This window comes from Podarcis melisellensis (genome assembly GCF_964234715.1).
Source record: "Podarcis melisellensis genome assembly, chromosome: 4".
Taxonomy (NCBI): Eukaryota; Metazoa; Chordata; class Lepidosauria; order Squamata; family Lacertidae; genus Podarcis; species Podarcis melisellensis.
The window spans coordinates 98768273-98787882 of NC_138531.1; the positions used below are offsets into that span (position 1 = coordinate 98768273).

General features: G+C 47.8%; 3 protein-coding genes across 4 annotated transcripts in view; all 3 read left to right on the top strand.

Moving 5' to 3' along the window:
• LOC309368778 (uncharacterized protein) overlaps window positions 1–11942 on the top strand; it is a gene marked incomplete at its 3' end in the record, with an annotated part of 57876 nt that extends 45934 nt beyond the window's left edge. Inside the window, exons 2-4 of the mRNA XM_081909085.1 lie at window positions 1050–1176; window positions 8535–9192; window positions 11921–11942. Coding sequence (XP_081765211.1) covers window positions 1143–1176; window positions 8535–9192; window positions 11921–11942 — 714 coding nt within the window. The 5' untranslated portion in view covers window positions 1050–1142. The remainder of the gene's footprint in view (window positions 1–1049; window positions 1177–8534; window positions 9193–11920) is intronic.
• The window catches only part of LOC309369156 (uncharacterized protein), a 41012-nt gene extending 28263 nt beyond the window's left edge, over window positions 1–12749 (top strand). The window contains exon 8 of the mRNA XM_081909889.1: window positions 11138–12749. The gene's annotated coding sequence lies outside the window, so the exon portion shown is untranslated. The remainder of the gene's footprint in view (window positions 1–11137) is intronic.
• Window positions 1–19610, top strand: part of LOC309369086 (uncharacterized protein) — a 61668-nt gene that overhangs the window by 8976 nt on the left and 33082 nt on the right. The gene's annotated exons all lie outside the window — the stretch shown is intronic.

The window sequence follows — 19610 nt, forward strand, 5'->3', positions numbered from 1 at the left end:
CCCAGCTGTACCTCTCTTTCAAATCAGAACCAGTGAAGGAGGTGAAAGTCCTGTGTGAGTGTCTGAAGGCTGTTGGAGGATGGATGGCGGCTAACAGATTGAGATTGAATCCTGACAAGAGAGAAGTTCTGTTTTTGGGGGACAGGAGGCGGGCAGGTGTGGGGGACTCCCTGGTCCTGAATGGGGTAACTGTGTCCTTGAAGGACCAGGTGTGCAGCCTGGGAGTCATTCTGCACTCGCAGCTGTCCATGGAGGCACAGGTCAATTGTGTGTCCAGGGCAGCTGTTTATCAGCTCCATCTGTTACGCAGGCTGAGACTCTATCTGCCCGCAGACTGTCTCACCAGAGTGGTGCATGCTCTGGTTATCTCTCGCTTGGAGTACTGCAATGTGCTCTATGTGGGGCTATCTTTGAAGGTGACCCGGAAACTACAACTAATCCAAAATGCGGCAGCTAGACTGATGACTGGGAGTGGCTGCCGAGACCATATAACACCGGTCCTGAAAGACCTACATTGGCTCCCAGTACATTTCTGAGCAGAATTCAAAGTGTTGGTGCTGACCTTTAAAGCCCTAAAAGGCCTCGGTCCAGTATACCTGAAGGAGCGTCTCCACCTCCATCGTTCTGCCCAGACCCTGAGGTCCAGCGCCGAGGGCCTTCTGGTGGTTCCCTCGTTGCGAGAAGCCAAGTTACAGGGAACCAGGTAGAGGGCCTTCTCGTTAGTGGCACCCGCCCTGTGACACGCCCTCCCACCAGATGTCAAAGAGAAAAATAACTACCAAACTTTTATAAGACATCTAAAGGCAGCCCTGTTCAGGGAAGTTTTTAATGTTTAATAGCTTATTGTATTTTAGTGTTTTGTTGGAAGCCGCCCACAAAGACAAATACCCATAATTAAAACGCAGAATAAAATAAGCACCCATAATTAAAATGTGCAGCAAAGCAATCCTATTGAAACAACGCAATTAACAGGAAGAAAACAACAAAGCATTGTGTAGCAGATCATATTTCTGCTGTCTAAGAGGAAGACATTTCCCTTTTTCTTTTAGGGTCCAGTGTGCTTTGAAGATGTCACTGTTTGTTTCACGGACGAGGAGTGGGCGTTGCTGGATCCTGACCAGAGAGCTCTGCATAAGGACGTAATGGAGGAGAATCGTGGGATCGTGGCCTCTCTTGGTAAGGCTCCCTGTGGGATTGTCATATCTGCCTGGAAATTCAAAAAATACCTCTATGGGACCAACCTCATAAATTTTTACAGAGCTCAACAGCACTCCCTATAACACCTGGGAAATTAACACCCCCACAATAAAGAGTAAATTACCGTTTTTTCTTTGAACAATCTTCCTCAAATTACTCCTTTTTCTACCACAATTGGACTGGTCTGAACTTCCCAGGCCATTTTCAATGTCAGCTTCAGAATTGTTAGGAAAGCTGAGTAGCTTCAGGTTTTTGTTTTTGCTCCTGTCAGTCTTGGGTTGACCAAAGAGACTACTGGCAGCGAAGCTCAGGTGCTGCCAGCCAGAGAAGAAGCAGGCCAAGGGAGAGGAGAGTTAGCAGCGGAAGGCAGAGAGGAGGGGGAGAGGAACTGTCATCTGAGCTCTGGAAAAAGGGAGACAGAGTGACAGACAGCTATGTGAGAGCTACAGGAGTGAGTCAGACGCTGGAATACAGGAAGCATTCTCTGCCTAATCTCAGAGGTCTGAAAACTGGTCGAGACAGGCGAAAGATACTGGAAGAGAAGGAAAGATACTGGAAGAGAAGGTGGGGGCTTCCATGCTGGGGAAGGGGGTGTAGCTCAGTCTGGGCAACTCCATCTTGTGGGGAGGACGATGAGTAGAGGAGCTCCGCCCAAGTTTGTTGTTTTAGCAATAAATCTGAAATTATTAACAGGCAGAGTCGTATCACTTTTGTGGGAGAGACCAAGCCATAACAAGGACTGACATTGGAGATGGAGGGGATGCCATGACTGGGCCAAACAAAATCCATCCCAGAGAAGAGCTAGGCTTATGAAATCTCAGGTAGTAGTAGCAGTGATGAGGATGATGATAAAGTGGTACTTCGGTTTACAAACCTAAGCTTTTCCAGAGCAGGTACCACTGTAGTAATAATAATATTTTTTTGTAATGGCTTGGCTCTCCCACAGAAGCGAGACACCGGCAGTAATTATCTCAGGTTTATTGCTCAAACACATAAATCACTCCGGAGCTCCTTCACTCCATGTCTGACGTCAAGTTTGCAGTTGCCAAGTCTAAACTCCGCCCCTTCCTCTTCCAAGAGGTGAAAAAACCCTTTCGTGTCTGCTCTTTCCCCCTCCTCTCACTGACCTTTTCACGCCTTCGAGTTTTTGGGCTAGCTATTCCTGGCCTCTCCCCTTCTGTCTCTGAGCTAAGATTGGTATTTTGTGGATCTTTGCTATCTGCTGCCTGCTCTCTGTTCTCTGAAGCTCTGCCACTTGGCTGCCCCTCCTCCCTCTCACATTCCAGCTCACATTCCAGTGTCCTTATCTCTCTTTGCCTGCTTTCATACATTCCAGCCTCTGTCAGCTCCGGAACAAAGCTGACAATTTATTTCTACCCTGCCCATCTGGCTGGGTTGCCCCAGCCACTCTGGGCGGCTTCCAACACATATATAAACATGAAACATAAATAATAATATTCTGATCCCATATAAAAAGAACATTAACTTAAAATGAACAACTTACACTGGTGGTCAAAATTGTGGAAACCTTTTGTGAAAAAACGTGAAACCTTTGGTAACCATTAGCTTTCATTACGGCCTTACAAGGCCTTCCCATGAAGCTTTTAGTTCTGCAGCTGTGAGAATGTGAAACCAAGACTGAATTATTGCCTCTTTTAATTGGGCTTTATTGCTGGGTTGCCTTTGATTAACAAGTTTCTTTAGTCGGCCCCATAGAATTCCGATTGGTTTAAAGTTTGAGCTATTCCCAGGACATTCTGGTAGTGGAATAGGATTATCTTGAAAGCACCGTTTGCACACAGCAGCAACATGACATGGAGCTCAATATTGTTGAAATAGAAAAATAGATAGATAGATGATAGATAGACAGATAGATAAATAGATAGATAGATAGATTTTATATATATATAAAAGATCACCTGCGGAAGGCTTCAATTTGGCTAAAGTATTTCATTTATGTGTTTTGGGGCATTTACATTCCCATTAATGACGCAAATTCTGCCCACACCTTTTGCTGCCGTACAATAATAATAATAATAATAATAAATTTTATTTATATCCCGCCCTCCCCAGCCGAAGCTGGGCTCAGGGCGGCTAACAACACTAAAACAGTACATTATAAAACATTATAAAAATGAATTAAAATCAAAATTAATGGCAACCATAAACTAAAATCTTGTAAAGATTGCCAGAGGAGGGAGTCAGGCTGTGCCCTGACCAAAGGCCAGGTGGAACAGCTCTGTCTTGCAGGCCCTGCGGAAAGATGTCAAGTCCTGCAGGGCCCTTGTCTCTTGTGACAGAGCGTTCCACCAGGTTGGAGCCGCAGCCGAAAAAGCCCTGGCTCTAGTTGAGGCCAGCCTAACCTCTCTGTGGCTTGGGACCTTCAAGGTGTTTTTATTTGAAGACCGTAAGTTCCTCTGTGGGGCATACCAGGAGAGGCGGTCCCGTAGGTACAAGGGCCCTAGGCCGTATAGGGCTTTGAAGGTTAAGACCAGCACCTTAAACCTGATCCTGTACTCCACCGGGAGCCAGTGCAGCTTGTATAGCACCGGATGAATGTGATCTCTAAGCGAAGACCCCGTAAGGAGTCTCGCTGCGGCATTCTGCACCCGCTGGAGTTTCTGGGTCAGTCTCAAGGGCAGCCCCACGTAGAGCGAGTTACAATAATCCAGTCTGGAGGTGACCGTCGCGTGGATCACAGTGGCTAGGTCAGGGCGAGAGAGGTAAGGAGCCAACTGCTTAGCTTGGCGGAGATGAAAAAATGCCGCCTTTGTTATAGTTGCAATCTGCGCCTCCATGGAGAGGGAGGTATCGAAGATTACACCCAAACTCTTAACGGATGGTGCTGGCACTAATTGCACCCCCGCAAGAGATGGGAGTTGCCCCCTCAGTCCCATGTCGTCCCGTCCCAGCCAGAGGACCTCTGTCTTCGAAGGATTTAACTTCAACCGGCTCCCACGAAACCATCCAGCCACAGCCTCCAAGCATCTGATCAGTGTGTCTGGGGCCGAGTCCGGGTGGCCGTCCATCAACAGATAGAGTTGGGTGTCATCAGCATACTGATGGCAGCCCAGCCCAAAACTCCGGACAAGCTGGGCGAGGGGGCGCATAAAGATGTTAAAAAGCATCGGGGAGAGTATTGCACCCTGGGGCACACCACACACCAAGGAGTGGCGGGATGACAATTCCCCCCCAAGCGCCACCCTCTGTCCCCGACCAGAGAGAAACGAGCGCAGCCATTGAAGGACTGTGCCCTGGATCCCCACGTCGGCAAGGCGGTGGTCCAGGAGTTTGTGATCGACCATGTCGAAGGCTGCTGACAGGTCTAAAAGAATCAGCAGCCCCGACCCGCCTCGATCCAGCTGCCTGCGGAGATCATCTGTTAGGGCGACCAGAGCCGTCTCGGTCCCATGACCCGCGTGGAAGCCGGACTGGAATGGATCCAGAGCCGATGTTTCATCCAGAAACCTACCAAGCTGTTCAGCAACCGCTCTCTCAATCACCTTACCCAGGAATGGAAGATTCGAAACCGGGCGGTAATTGGATAGATCTAAAGGATCTAATGATGTTTTCTTTAAGAGCGGGCGCACCACTGCCTCCTTCAGTTCCCCTGGGAATGTCCCGGTGCCAAGGGACAGATTGATGATATCCCCAAGGGGGGCCCGCACCTCGTCTGGACACGCTCTAATCAGCCAGGACGGGCACGGGTCGAGAGGACAGGTGGTGGGCTTTCCAGCTCGGAGGAGTCTGTCCACATCGGCTGGGGATATCCAGTCAAAGTGGTCTAATACTGAACCCGAGGACAGTCGAGGGGCCTCCAGTTCCTTTATTGTATCCAAATTGGCAGGGAGGTCATGGCGGAGCAACAAGACCTTCTCCGGAAAAAGCTCGCGAATGCCTCACAGCTGTGTGTCAAATTGTTATTTAAATTTGGCTGTCCTTCAAGGGACGTTAAAGACCGAATTATACTAAATAATTGCGCCGGGCGAGAGCTAGCGGATGCAATGGAGGCCGAGAAGTAGGACTTCTTAGCGGCCTTCACTGCCATCTCGTAGGTTTTCATAAAAACCCTATAAGATGTTCTTGAAGCTCCGTCACGGGCACGCCGCCATACTCGCTCTAGCCGTCTGAGGTCCCGCTTCATTTTCCGGAGCTCCTCGGTAAACCAGGGAGCCCGGTTTCTGCGGGGTCGCAGAGGGCGCTTAGGTGCGATCTCATTGATGGCTGCTAGGAGCTGGGTATTCCAGGCCTCAACAAGCTCAGTCAATGAGTCGCCAGGGGGAGAAAGGTCCCGCAAGTCTTGACGGAATCTATCAGGGTCCATCAGCCTCTGCGGGCGAGCCCAAATTGGCTCGCCACCCAAGCAGGGTGGGGGTGGAACGTCAATCCTGGCTTTCAGAGCATAGTGATCAGACCATGGCACCTTCATCGAAGGAAACATGATCACATCTATACCGATGCCAAAGATCAAATCCAGCGTGTGGCCTGCTTGATGTGTGGGGCCCGAAACAAACTGGGAGAGCCCTAGTGTCGCCATGGAAGACACCAGGTCCAGAGCCTGTGAGGAGGGAGTGGCATCAGCATGGATGTTGAAGTCCCCCAATACCAATAGGTTAGGGAACTCCAAGGCCCAGCCGGCCACCGCCTCCAGCAGGCCTGACAGGGTGGCTGCTGGTGCGCTAGGTGGCCGGTACACCAGCCAGACAGCCAAGCTCACCTCGGAGCCCCACACTAGGCCAACACATTCAATGCCGGGGATCGATGGCGATGGTAGAGCCCTGAAAGAACAATCTTCCCGGATTAATAACGCCACCCCTCCCCCCCGGCCCACAGTCTGCGACTGGTGAAGGACGGAGAAACCCGGGGGCGCCATCTCTCGTAAGGGAACAGTATCCCCTTCGCGCACCCAGGTCTCAGTCACACATGCCAGGTCAACCCCCTGCGAGGTGAATAAATCTCGCAGGGTGGCGGTTTTGTTGCCTATAGACCTGGCATTGCACAACACCAGTGACGGAGGTGAGTAATCCTTGCTCACCCTACCCTCGTCTCTCGGGATGGGGCGCAGATTGGAAGGGGTACGAGCATATCCGTATCTCGATCCCCTTCGCCTATGACATCTGCCCCCACCGCCATACCTCCCTCGCCCCTCCACAGTAGGAATCCCAAGCCTAACATTCGCCTCCATTTACAGAATATAAAAGCAAACAAATAAAAACAATTACATGAAAACAAAACCAATCCCCACCCCACTCCACAACCACCCAACCCCGACCCAAAATAAACCAAAACAAAATAAAAATACATAGATAAAAACCACCGCTTATGGTGGTACAACAAAGCAAAATTAAAACAGTTTAAAACATATAAAAACACTTCAAACAACTGCTGCAGCAGCACTAGTGTCCCCAAAGCTGCGGCAGTGGTGAGCGTGGGCCCCGCCCCCTGGCCTGATGGAGAGTGGGCCTGCAGGCGGAAGAGCCCTCCCCACAAACGCACGGCAAAGCGGCAGCAGCAATGTTCCGAGGCCTCCTTGGAGCCTTATATGCTGAGATGGAGTCTGGGGCCCGCCCCCAGGCCCAAGGTGGAGAATGGGCTTGCAGGGGGAGCGGTCCTCCCCAAGACTCACCGGCAAAGCGGCAGCAGCAGTGTTCCGGGCCTCCTTGGAGTCTTTTATGCTGGGGTGGAGTATGGGGCCCGTCCCCAGGCCCAAGATGGAGAATGGGCCTGCAGGGGGAAGAGCCCTCCCCACAAACGCACGGCAAAGCGGCAGCAGATCATCACATTATCTGGGTGTTTCACGGTCGGTGTAATGCAAGTAGGATGTAAATCTTCTCTGATTCTTCTCCTCACGTATTTCATGCCATCACTACCAAGCAACGAGATTTGGGTCTCATCCCTCCAAATAACACTGTCCCATTGTTCCACGGTCCACTTAACAAGGGTTTAGTCATGGCGTGGTGTAGTGGTTAAGAGCGGTAGACTCGCAATCTGGTGAACCGGAACTCCTCCACATGCAGCTGCTGGGTCACCTTGGGGCAGTCACACTTCTTTGAAGTCTCTCAGCCCCACTCACCTCACAGAGTGTTTGTTGTGGGGGAGGAAGGGAAAGGAGATTGTTAGCCGCTTTGAGACTCCTGAAGGCACACCCAGTTTTTTGGGGGGAAATAAAGGGGAAAAAATTATTTTCCCCCCAGGCGGGGGCTGGGGCGAGGGAAGCTCGAGCTTCCCCCGACCCCAGCCCCCACACAGGCAGCTCTCTGCAAGCCATGGGAGCACTCCCGCTGCTTGCGGAGAGGTCCGCAAAGCCTGGGCGCGCTGAGCTCAGCGCGCGCAATCTTCAACATGCTGGCAACTCTCCGCAAGCAGCGGGAGCGCTCCCGCTGCTTGCGGAGAGGCCTGCGAAGCCTGGGCGCGCTGAGCTCAGCGCATGCAGGCTTCGGCATGCTGGCTACTCTCCGCAAGCAGCGGGAGCACTCCCGCTGCTTGCGGAGAGGTCCGTGAAGCCTGGGCGCGCTGATCTCAGCGTGCGCAGGCTTCGGCATGCTGGCAACTCTCCGCAAGCAGCGGGAGCCCAGCGCTGGGCTCCCGCTGCTTGCGGAGAGGTGTACGAAGCCTAGAGAGCATGAGGGTTCGGTGCGCACCGACCCCTCTCACTCTCCAGGCTTCAGCGAAAGCCTGCATTCGCACCATAGGACGCACACACATTTCCCCTTCATTTTTGGAGCGGAAAAAGTGCGTCCTATGGTGCGAAAAATACGGTAAGTTTTCCCCAATCTTCTAATTTCTTCATAACTGTAGCCCTGTTCACTTAATAGTACAATTTTACATCGCTTTCTGGGTGACCAGTAAACTCTTTGTGCCATTTCTATAATTTTATTATGTTTTTCAACCTCACTAAATGAAAGAAGACAGAAAACCAACCAACTTGTTAGCAATCACGTAACACACCAACAAAAGTCAACCTAAGCAAGTTGTGCTTCCTTTTTCTGGTTATTTGGCTATAATGTTTCATAGAATATGGATAATTAAACAAACTTTGTTGAATTGCATTCTTAATAAAATTAACTTTCCATTGATATATAATTTTATGATAGTACTCCAAAAGAAGCAGAGTTTTGAGCCATCAAACCTCTGAAATGCACTTTTCTCCAAAAGGCTTCTGCAATTTTGACCACTACCGTATATCAAACAAAGCAACATTCAACAACACATCAGAATCTCATATTAAATATGTTGGTTAATGACAAACAACACTGGTAATGAACACCCCCCCAAACTCCCTTCAGTTTTTCTCCATTTGTTCATGAGTGTCTAACCCCTTTTTGTCTCCATTGCAGATTGTATTGAATCGGAAATCGAGAACAAAGGTGACCAAGATAAAATCCCCAGAGAGGAGAAGCCACGTAAAAATTTAGAGTGTGGAGAAAGCTGCAGTCAGAGCTCCCATTCCATTTCCCATCAACAAAATCTCATTGGAAAGAAACCATATCAGTGTGTGGAATGTGGAAAGAGCTTCAGTAAGAAGGACAGTCTTGCTTCCCATCAAAGAATTCATACAGGGGAGAAACCCTATCAGTGTGTTGAATGTGGAAAGAGCTTCAGTCACAGCTTCAGTCTCACTTCCCATAAGCGAATTCATACAGGAGAGAAACCCTATCAGTGTGTAGAATGTGGAAAGAGCTTCAGTCAGAGCTCCCATCTCACTTGCCATCAAGGAACGCATACAGGGGAGAAACCCTATCGGTGTATGGAATGTGGAAAGAGCTTCAGTCATAGCTCCCATCTCACTTCCCATCAAAGAATTCATACAGGGGAGAAACCCTATCAGTGTGCGGAATGTGGAAAGAGCTTCAGGACGAAGGGCATTCTCACATTTCATCAAAGGATTCATACAGGGGAGAAACCCTATGAATGTGTGGAATGTGGAAAGAGCTTCAGGAAGAGCTCCCTTCTCACTTCCCATCAAAGAATTCATACAGGGGAGAAACCCTATCGGTGCATGGAATGTGGAAAGAGCTTTAGTCACAGCCACCATATCACTTCCCATCAAAGAATTCATACAGGGGAGAAACCCTATCGGTGTATGGAATGTGGAAAGAGCTTCAGTCAGAGCTCCCATCTCACTTGCCATCAAGGAACGCATACAGGGGAGAAACCCTATCGGTGTATGGAATGTGGAAAGAGCTTCAGTCATAGCTCCCATCTCACTTCCCATCAAAGAATTCATACAGGGGAGAAACCCTATGAATGTGTGGAATGTGGAAAGAGCTTCAGGAAGAGCTCCCATCTCACTTGCCATCAAAGAGTTCATACAGGGGAGAAACCCTATCAGTGCGTCGAATGTGGAAAGAGCTTCAGTCAGAGCTCTGCTCTCACCTCCCATCAAAGAATTCATACAGGGGAGAAACGCTATCAGTGCATGGAATGTGGAAAGAGCTTTAGTCACAGCCAGAGTCTCACTTCCCATCAAAGAATTCATACAGGGGAGAAACCCTATGAATGTGTGGAATGTGGAAAGAGCTTCACTCAGAACTCCCATCTCACTTCCCATCATAGAATTCATACAGGCGAGAAACCCTATCAGTGTGTGGAATGTGGAAAGAGCTTCAGGAGGAAGGATCAACTCACTTGCCATCAAAGAGTTCATACAGGGGAGAAACCCTTTCAGTGCTTTGAATTTGGAAAGAGCTTCAGTAAGAAGGACAAACTTACTTCCCATAAAAGAATCCATACAAAGGTCGGGAAAACCATTATATAGCTTTAGGAGCCAATAAATCTGCACCTTTATTACCTGGCGTTTGGCTGATTGACATCTAATGCCTTTTAAACATGTGGCGTTTTGTGTTTGTATGTTGTAACCATCCTGAGACCTGTAGGTATAGGAATAGGCGCCAATGCTTAAACCCTAGGCGTCTCCCCCCCCATAAAATATTTAAGGAGGCCTGTGGGGTTTGCCCTCCTAGGCGTGTGACATCATACTGGGTCATAAGGAAAGGGTTAACTAAGTATAAAATGATTAACCAATAGGAACCCAAGGGGAGGAGTTAGTGTCCTTAAGAGGTGAGTCTGGAGTTAGAGAAGGAGGGAGCATAAGTCTGTGGGTTGGGCTAGTCTGATATGAGAGAGTGAGAGAATCTGTTAAGAGGAGTCAGTTGGGATAATCAGAAGGTATTAGGAAGGTATAGGCCGGTAAAGAAACTAAGGTTAAGAAACTGACAAGAAAAATTATCTGAAACCATAAACTTGTTAGTGCTTATAAAATAAACTTGTTTATTTGGTTTAATTTTAACAACTGTCTGGACTCAGTGTGTAGCCGAGAGAAATGGGTTGGTGGCAACTGGGAAGTGATCACAGTGGTGGCACAGGGATCAATAGACCGTCAAACGTCCAGGGACCCTGTGGACAGGTCCCATCTTTATGGGCAAAACGCAAAAGTTTTGCGGACTACAGTTCCCATCATCACTCCCCATTGGTCCTGCTAGCTAGGGGTGATGGGACTTGTAATCCAAAAGCAGCTGGAGACCCAAGTTTGCTTTAAAGGGAAAGTAGGCTGGCCCTGTGACACCCTCTGCTGGACAAAAGCCCTGCCCCAGAATCTGAACAACTCCCAGTACTGCTAATTGAAATTTATAGAGCGCAAAACTGACGTTTGATCGGCACTTCAACCTCTAGGGAGCTTCTAGGTGCTTTCTGCGCCACCTAGAGTACCCACAGAATTGTGGCTTCTACTGGCAACACACATAGGAGAACAAAGACAAACACAATGAGCAGGCAAAACCCTGGAAAGGGCCATACAAAAAGGACATACGGTGTGAAGAGGTCCCCACTGCTGAACAATGCCACAGGTAGAGGATGTGAAATGCTACTAGAAGTGTTCTCCAGGGCAAGGGGAGCTGCTGGGAAATTGAAGTATGGTCTCAAAACATTGCTTTTTTTAAAGGTTACTGCCATTATAGGCATTGCCATTCAAATGGTGTGCATGCATCATGTGATTGATTGTGCAAGGCGGGCCTTACCTGGCCCCCCACCAATATTTTATTCAGGTCGGCAGCACTGGGTTGGTCGGTTTACAAATTAAATAAATGCATAAATCTCCTTCCTTTGCACATGTCAATATCCTCTTTTATTATTTTTAAAATTTATTCACCCTTCATCTGGAGATTTTACAAGATACAGGGTGAAAGCATGGCTTTCTCAAAAACGAGTCAAGCCAGAGGAATCTCTCCTTTTCTTTTTTTGGATGGAGTTACAAACTTTGTTGATCAGGGAACTGCTGTGGAAATTGTGCATCTTGATTTCAGTGAGGCTTTTGACAAAGTCCTCTGTGAGATTTATGTGAGGAAGCTGGTAAAATGTGGGCTGAATGAGATATATGTCTTAGGACATCAAACTGGGAAAGTGGATTTTAAACTGACGGAAGAGGTTTTATGCCGTTGGGAATTTGGTCTCTTAAATCTACCCCTTCACCTTCCGTTTCTGTGTGCTGCTCTGGTTCGCCAGAAGCGGCTTAATCATGCTGGCCACATGACTTGGAAGCTGTACGCTGGCTCCCTCGGCCAACAAAGTAAGATGAGCGCCGCAACTCCAGAGTCGGCCATGACTGGACCTAATGGTCAGGAGTCCCTTTACCTTTACCTATGCATTATAGAAGGGACGTCCAACTTCCAAGATTCCATTCTAGGAATTTGCAAAACAACATCAAACCTTGCGTTACATGAAATAGAATCGACAAACACGAGACGTAACCGGCTGTGGATTCACATAAACAATACTCTTCTATATATTCTTATCACAATATCAAATGTTTATCTTGCACATAAACAACACATAAAGTGCAATAAATCAGTTCATTCATAAAGACCAAGTGTCTGCTAGTTTCTGTTCCACATATGTTCATAAAGTCCAAATTGGAGCCTGCTACAGTTCCACAGTGTAGTAGTGTTGCACATGCCTCCATTGTAGGAACCGCATTCCTGACCCAGAATTTCACAGGAAGTCCCTAAGATGATTTCCCTTTCAAACAGGATACGTGAACCTACGCCAGTAGGGTCCTCCTCTCCAGCAAATGGACAACCCCTTCCCCAAAGCCCCTCCCTCCCCCAACTCCCCATGGGGGTCCCTCCCCAGAAGGGCCTCCACTGTCCAGTGCTTAGGCACCTGAAGGGCCTGGAGGCCTCTCAGGGCAGCTGCCTGGCAGCTCTGTATCACCTGGAGCAAGAAACCTTGCTCTGGCTCCAGCAAAAGTCAGGCTGTCAGTTCCTCCCAGCGGGGAGCAGGTCTTTGGGATCCTCTCCCTCATAGCTGTCAACTTTTCCCTTTTCTTGCGAGGAATCCTATTCGGAATAAGGGAATTTTCCTTCAAAAAAGGGAAACGTTGAAACAGCTATGCTCCCCCTACTCTTGTTTCCTCCAATACTCACCATTGCTGGATGGAGAAAGCCTGTGGGACATCTTCAAGAAGAGAAATACAAGTAATAAATGAAATAAGAAACTGAGAAAACAAGAATCCACTGATTGCCTCGCCTTGTCCTCCGTCAACTGCCACCAACTGCTCTCTCACTGCCAGTGTGGTGTAGTGGTTAAGAGCAGTAGTCTCGTAATCTGGGGAACCGGGTTTGATTCCCCGCTCCTCCACATGGAGCTGCTGGGTGACCTTGGGCCAGTCACACTTCTTTGAAGTCTTTTAGCCCCACTCACCTCACAGAGTGTTTGTTGTGGGGGAGGAAGGGAAAGGAGAATGTTAGCCGCTTTGAAACTCCTCAAAGGGAGTGAAAGGCGGGATATCAAATCCAAACTCCTCCTCCTCCTCCTCTCCTCCACTCGCCTCACTGCTAACCCAAAATGGCCGCCTGCAAGTCTGTGGTCCTTGTCACCATGTCAACCCCCCCCCCTCACCTGGACCTGAGCCCACCTGGCTCCACCTATTGGGAGATGGTCTATAATGAAATGGAAAAAAAAATGTTTAAGATAATCTTTGTCAAAAGACCAGAAGCGTTTTTATTAGGTATTTTAGGGAATGATTTACTAAAAAGATAAGAGAAATCCATTCATGTATGTGACAACAGCGGCCAGAATTTTACTAGCTCAAAGATGGAAAAGCGACGAAATACCAGCGAAAGAACACTGGCAAGAAAAGTTGATGGAATAGGCTGAAATGGCGAAGCTAACTGAGAGACTTAAAGATAAAGACAATACTGACTTTAAAAAGATTGGGGACCTTTTAAGATGTATATAGAGAAACAATGCATAGAAATGAACTCACAGGCAGGATTTGAGTGATACACTTACAATGGACAAATACAAACAGAAAATGCAGTTATGAGGTAAAAATGATAAGGTAGAGACAAATGTTATAACCTTCATTTTAATATATAAGGAATACAAATTTATAAGCAAAAGAAACAGAGGTGTTATAAACCAGGAGGGAAGTTGAGGGAATTCGCATGGTGGGGGGGGGGTGTTAATTAAAATTGTAAAATGTAATTTGAATGTTTGATTATGTTAAAATCTCTTTAATTAAGTTATATTTTTAAAAAAATAAAGAAAAGCAATGGCTCCTCTTACTTAAGGGCCCCACAGACGTCATGGGACACCAGAGCAGATTCCCTTGTTGCTTTTTTGAGTCGACCAGCAATGGGGGTCACATTTCCTTATTTCCAGGAGGGCTGTTGCTGAAGCACATGACATGCTCTTCACACTTAGTTATCTATTAGGAAAACAGGCACAAATTATTGTGTGTGTGTTTGTATTTGCAAACTACCCCAGTCTCTGAGGGGTGCGATTCCAGGGGTCTCAGGCGCTTCCCCATCTTCAGTTTCCTTGGAACGAAAATGAGTGGAGACTGTGTTGTCTTTATGATAACTAGTTTTATTTACTCACATACACAACCGGAGTGTACAACGGAGGGGCTCACAGCATCAACATACGAACAGATCTTGCTTCTCTATTAGTCGCAGCTTTGGCTCCAGCACAGAGCAAGCTGGTTTTGGGGTTTCCCACAACTCCCTCTGGGTCTTGCTTTCCTACCTAGCAGCCAGGTGAGATGGGAGGGGGGAGGACAACCCCCCCATTAGCTGCAGCTCTTGCAACCCAGCTCCTTCTTTGGGAATGCTGAGGAGGACACTCTATGGCCAGGAAAGGCCCGTGTCTTGCCAAGAAACTTGTCTGTGGGAATCGTGCATCCATAATGCTATGGAAAGGGTGAATGTCTTCTAGAATTCTCTGGTGTCACCAGAAGAGAAAGCCGTTCTTTTCAGTTAGGTCTGTTCTCAACTGCAGAGGATGAGTAGCCTTAGGAGCCTCTTGGGGAGATGGAAGTGATGGAAGGACTGAATCCATGAGGGAGAGCTACTTGCTCTGAGATGGGGGAACCCATTGTTAACTGGCAGCTTCTCCCCAGAGTTCCAGGCAGGGATTTCGTCCAGCCCTTGCAGGAGAAGTCAGGGGTTGACCCTGGGACATTCTGCATGCCAAGCAGATGCTCTAGGGCTCCCCATATTTGCCTAGCCTTTCAACGCTATGCTATTAGCAACCATGGAGATTCCACCTGCCTCTTTCAAAAGGAGAACACTCCATAGGCACCGACTCCATGGGGCCTGAGGGGGCCCGAGCCCCCTCAAAAATTCGTTTGGGGGGGCTCAGCCCCCCCAATAATTTAAGAAAATTATTACCGTAAACTTCGCTCTATAACACGCAAATTTAAGGGGAAATGTCTGTGCGTGTTATTGAGCGAATGTGTGGTCCCTGGAGCCGGAGCGCAGGGGCAAAAATCAGATCGGGCGGTCGGGCGGAGAGGGGCGGAAGCTGCTGCTTTCCTGCATTCTGCCTCAGGGTCTTACTGCCCTCCCGCTTCTGTTGCTGCGTTTGCTCAAACTCAACAAAGAGCAGGGAATCCCCTGCCCTCCTGGCAAGCAGAGGGTTAAGGAAAGGATCAAGTCCTTCCTTCTAATTCTATCCTAGTCCAGCCCACCACCTCCTCTCCGTGCTCTAGGGACTCGCAGGTGGGGGAGAGAGAGAGAGGGCTGGCTTGGGGGGGGGACTTTTGCCTTCCTTCCCCCCCCCCCGTTAAACTCATCCCCTGCATTCTTAGCCAGCTGCTTCTCCGCACACCCCTCTTGTGCTTCTTGTCCCTTCTGTGTTTTTCCTTCCTCCCCCTTTAAAACGTGGTGACAAAGCACGGATCTACATGGATCCTCAGGATTTTTGCATTGGGTCACCCCAAATTCACCATCAGATGACATTACATGTCCATGGCTACAGTCTGTACCAAAAAAATCACGCACCCACTGTTGCCTGGGGCTGCAATGGTGCAAAAACGTGGTTACAAAGCATGGATCCACAGGATCTTTGCACTGGGTCACACCAAATTCACCATCAGATAACATAGCATGTCCATGGCTACAGCCTGCACCAAAAAAATCACGCACCCACTGTGGCCTGGGGCCACAATGGTGCAAAAACATGGTTACAAAGCACGGATCCACATGGATCCTCAGGATTTTTGCATTGGGTCACCCCAAATTCACCATCAGATCACATAGCATGTTCATGGCTACATCTTGCACCAAAAAAATCACGCACCCACTGTTGCCTAGGGTCACAGTGGTGCAAAAACTTGGTTACAAAGCACGGATCCACATGGATCCTCAGGATTTTTGCATTGGGTTACCCCAAATTCACCATCAGATCACATAGCATGTCCATGGCTACATCTTGCACCAAAAAAATCACGCACCCACTGTTGCCTAGGGTCACAGTGGTGCAAAAACGTGGTTACAAAGCACGGATCCACATGGATCCTCAGGATCTTTGCATTGGGTCACCCCAAATTCACCATCAGATCACATAGCATGTCCATGGCTACAGTCTGTACCAAAAAAATCACGCACCCACTGTTGCCTGGGGCTGCAATGGTGCAAAAACGTGGTTACAAAGCATGGATCCACAGGATCTTTGCACTGGGTCACACCAAATTCACCATCAGATAACATAGCATGTCCATGGCTACAGCCTGCACCAAAAAAATCACGCACCCACTGTGGCCTGGGGCCACAATGGTGCAAAAACGTGGTTACAAAGCACGGATCCACATGGATCCTCAGGATCTTTGCATTGGGTCACCCCAAATTCACCATCAGATCACATAGCATGTCCACGGCTACATCTTGCACCAAAAAAAATCACGCACCCACTGTTGCCTAGGGTCACAGTGGTGCAAAAACGTGGTTACAAAGCACGGATCCACATGGATCCTCAGGATCTTTGCATTGGGTCACCCCAAATTCACCATCAGATCACATAGCATGTCCATGGCTACATCTTGCACCAAAAAAATCACACACCCACTGTTGCCTAGGGTCACAGTGGTGCAAAAACGTGGTTACAAAGCATGGATCCACATGGATCCTCAGGATTTTTGCATTGGGCTACTCCAAACTCACTGTCAGATATTAAAAATCTTTATAAAATAGAGAATTAAATACATAAAGAATGTTAAATTTTCAGTTTTGAAATATTAGTACTAGTTTAGTACTGTATTTCTATATTACTATTGTACTGTATTAGTTATTTTCAAATACTTAAATATTTTTAGGGTGTAAGACCCAATTAAAGCCCATTATTTACATACAGTATTACAGTATTTACATACAGTATTAGGCATACTGTATTAACTTTATTAACTGTATTAAAGCATTAACTTTGAGATATTATTTTTATTTAATGAACCCTCAGCCTTATTCAAAGTAAGCTTAAATTAGCTATTTCACTTATTAATCAAAGTTCTATTACTGTGCGACAGCAATATTTTATGTTTTATTCTTTTAATGATAGTTTAGGATTTATTTAAATATCATTTCAGTCTTTTCAGAGCTATATATTCACTGCTCTGTAATAGTCTATAAGCATAATTGTTACTGTAAATTAAATTAGCTTTTTACGAAAATACCGTGCGTGTTTATGTTTTGTTTCTTTTTTCAAAGCCAAAAAGTGTTTCAGGCTTGTCGAGTTTCCCAGAGTGTGGAGTTATAGAGAGTCGAGTTTTCGGGGTTCTAATGTTGATCATATGACTCTAAAATACTTTAAAAAAAACTTTTAAACTCACTAATTTTCATCTAAAATTTAGAAAACTTCCTGGGGCAGGACCCCGGTATGGGCACCCCCAATATTTTTTATAAGTCGGCGCCCCTGGAACACTCACCTGATCAATTTCAATAATAATAATAATAATAATAATAATAATAATAATAATAATAATATTTATACCCCACCCATCTGGCTGGGTTTCCCAAACCACTCTGGGCAGCTACCAACAAAATATAAAAATACAATAGTCCATCAAATATTAAAAGCTTCCCCAAACATAACAGCAACCATTCATTTTCAGTTCATTGAATTGGCAATTAAGCATTTCTGGAAAGGGAAATGCCATACTTTTGTATATTAGCATAAAAAGCATGCATAAGAAAGTATTACTCATTTATGATGAGAATAGGATTTATTTATTTTGGAATTTGCTTGGTTCCTCCTTGGCAGCCAGTGTGATTGTTTCAGCAGGGCTGGAACTCAGGACCCGCTGCCTTGAGGGACATCTAAGAGCAGTTGGGCAGGGAGAAGGTCTCCCTTGGGAGGTGGTGGACTCTCCTTCCTTGGAGGTTTCTAAGCAGAGATCAGACGGCCATCTGCCATGGATGCTTTAGCTGAGATTCCTGCATTGCTGGGGGTTGGACTAGATGACCCTGGGATCCCCTCCTATCTCTCCACTCCGGAATTCCAGGAGGAGCTTCCTTGCCTCCTGCAAAGCCCTTTTCCCTGCAAGCTCTTCCTCTGGTTTCTGGCCAAGGGAGGGAGATGCTCAGAGTCCAGCCAAGAGCCTCACCCCCTAAAGGATATATGGGCATGGGCCTAGCCAGGGGGGCAGCTGCCCCCTAAATCCATAAGAAATAATAAGAATCTGAGGTTCTGCCAAGCGAGAGAGGGCTGAGCTGGAGGGACTCGGCTTGGCAAGGGTTAAAGGGAAGTGAGCTGCCTTCCTAGAGAGGCCAGGAAGCAAGAGGGGCCAGGTCCTCCAGAGCCAAGGCCCCTCCCTCCCCAGTCCTTTGCTTGCTTTGGGGTCTCTCCTGCAAGGGCTGCCTCGCTGTTCCCTCCTGGGATCTGGTGAATCTCCTCTCTCTCCCCTCAGAGGGTGAAGTGGGGAGAGGGGGGGTCCCAGGGCTGCAGCAGGGGAGGAGGCCTGGGGGGCCTGATCAGGGAGGGGCCAGGTCTGCAACGCTCTCCTTTCTGGAGATCAGAGGATCCCAAACTCATTTGCCCCCCCCCCGTTCCCCCCTTTCTGAAAAAATCTCCCTTCTTTAAACAAAGGAGTCCCTGGGACTTTAACTCTGTGTGACATCGCTCAGCCTCATTGCACAACAGAGGAAACATGGGCAAATGGTTTTCCAAAGCTGGACGAGGAGGTGGACCAGCCCCCCCTCCAAGGAAACCCCACGTGGAGGGAGGAAGGAAAGGTGAGACAGAAAGGCCAGGAATAAAGAGAGGGACCCCAGCCCATAGTCTGGCTGCTGCATTGCAGACCAGTTTCCCAGTCGTCTCCAAGGGCAGCTCAACATGGAGGCCACTGCAGCAATCCCCTCGCACCCAGAGCATGGCATCCCAGGACCACATCCTCTCTGTCCCAAAGGGATTGTTGCTGGCAAAGAAGCCAGAAATGGGCACTGCTACTCACCAAACCTGCAGGGTCCTTGTCATCAATGGCTGTGTGTGTGTTAAGCTATCTAGGGAAATAATAATAATAATAAATTACCCGCCTAAATTTCAAGGGAGTTTTTTTGGCCCTGCCCACTTGGACCTCAGGGGATTGGTCAGATACATACCTGGCCCTCAGAGCAAATAAAAAGGGACCCCACCCCAGGAGTCTGTCTGGAGAGTGGCAGAGAGTCCAAGTGCAAGAAAAGGAGACAGAAGCAGGGGAGTGGGGGGGGGGGAGGAACTCCTGAGGACCCCCGGGTGAGGACCCCCACTAGAGCCAAGCATCCATTTTTCACAAGATAGAAATGACTTCCTTCTCAGTCAGTTCTGACTTCATGCATTGACTGGAAGGCAGCAGAAACCAGGTTGATTAATCTCCAGAAATCCCTTCAGTTGCCTCCACATTTTGCATTGCTAGAAGGCAAGAGACTTATTTCTTCTCCTCTTCCTGCTCTTTCATTTCAAAAAGATAGCTCATGGTCTGGGATGCGGTGCAATCCTGACCTGGTTCCCAGCAAGACTCATCCATGCTTCCTCAGGGAACCATTTCCCCTCCTGTCCTACAAATTCTGTAACAGAACAATGTATTTGCTTTGTAGGATTTGCTAGAGCCTCTCATTAAGACGGACAGAACTTGTCAGAAGACCAAAGGGTTCCTTCCGATCTCT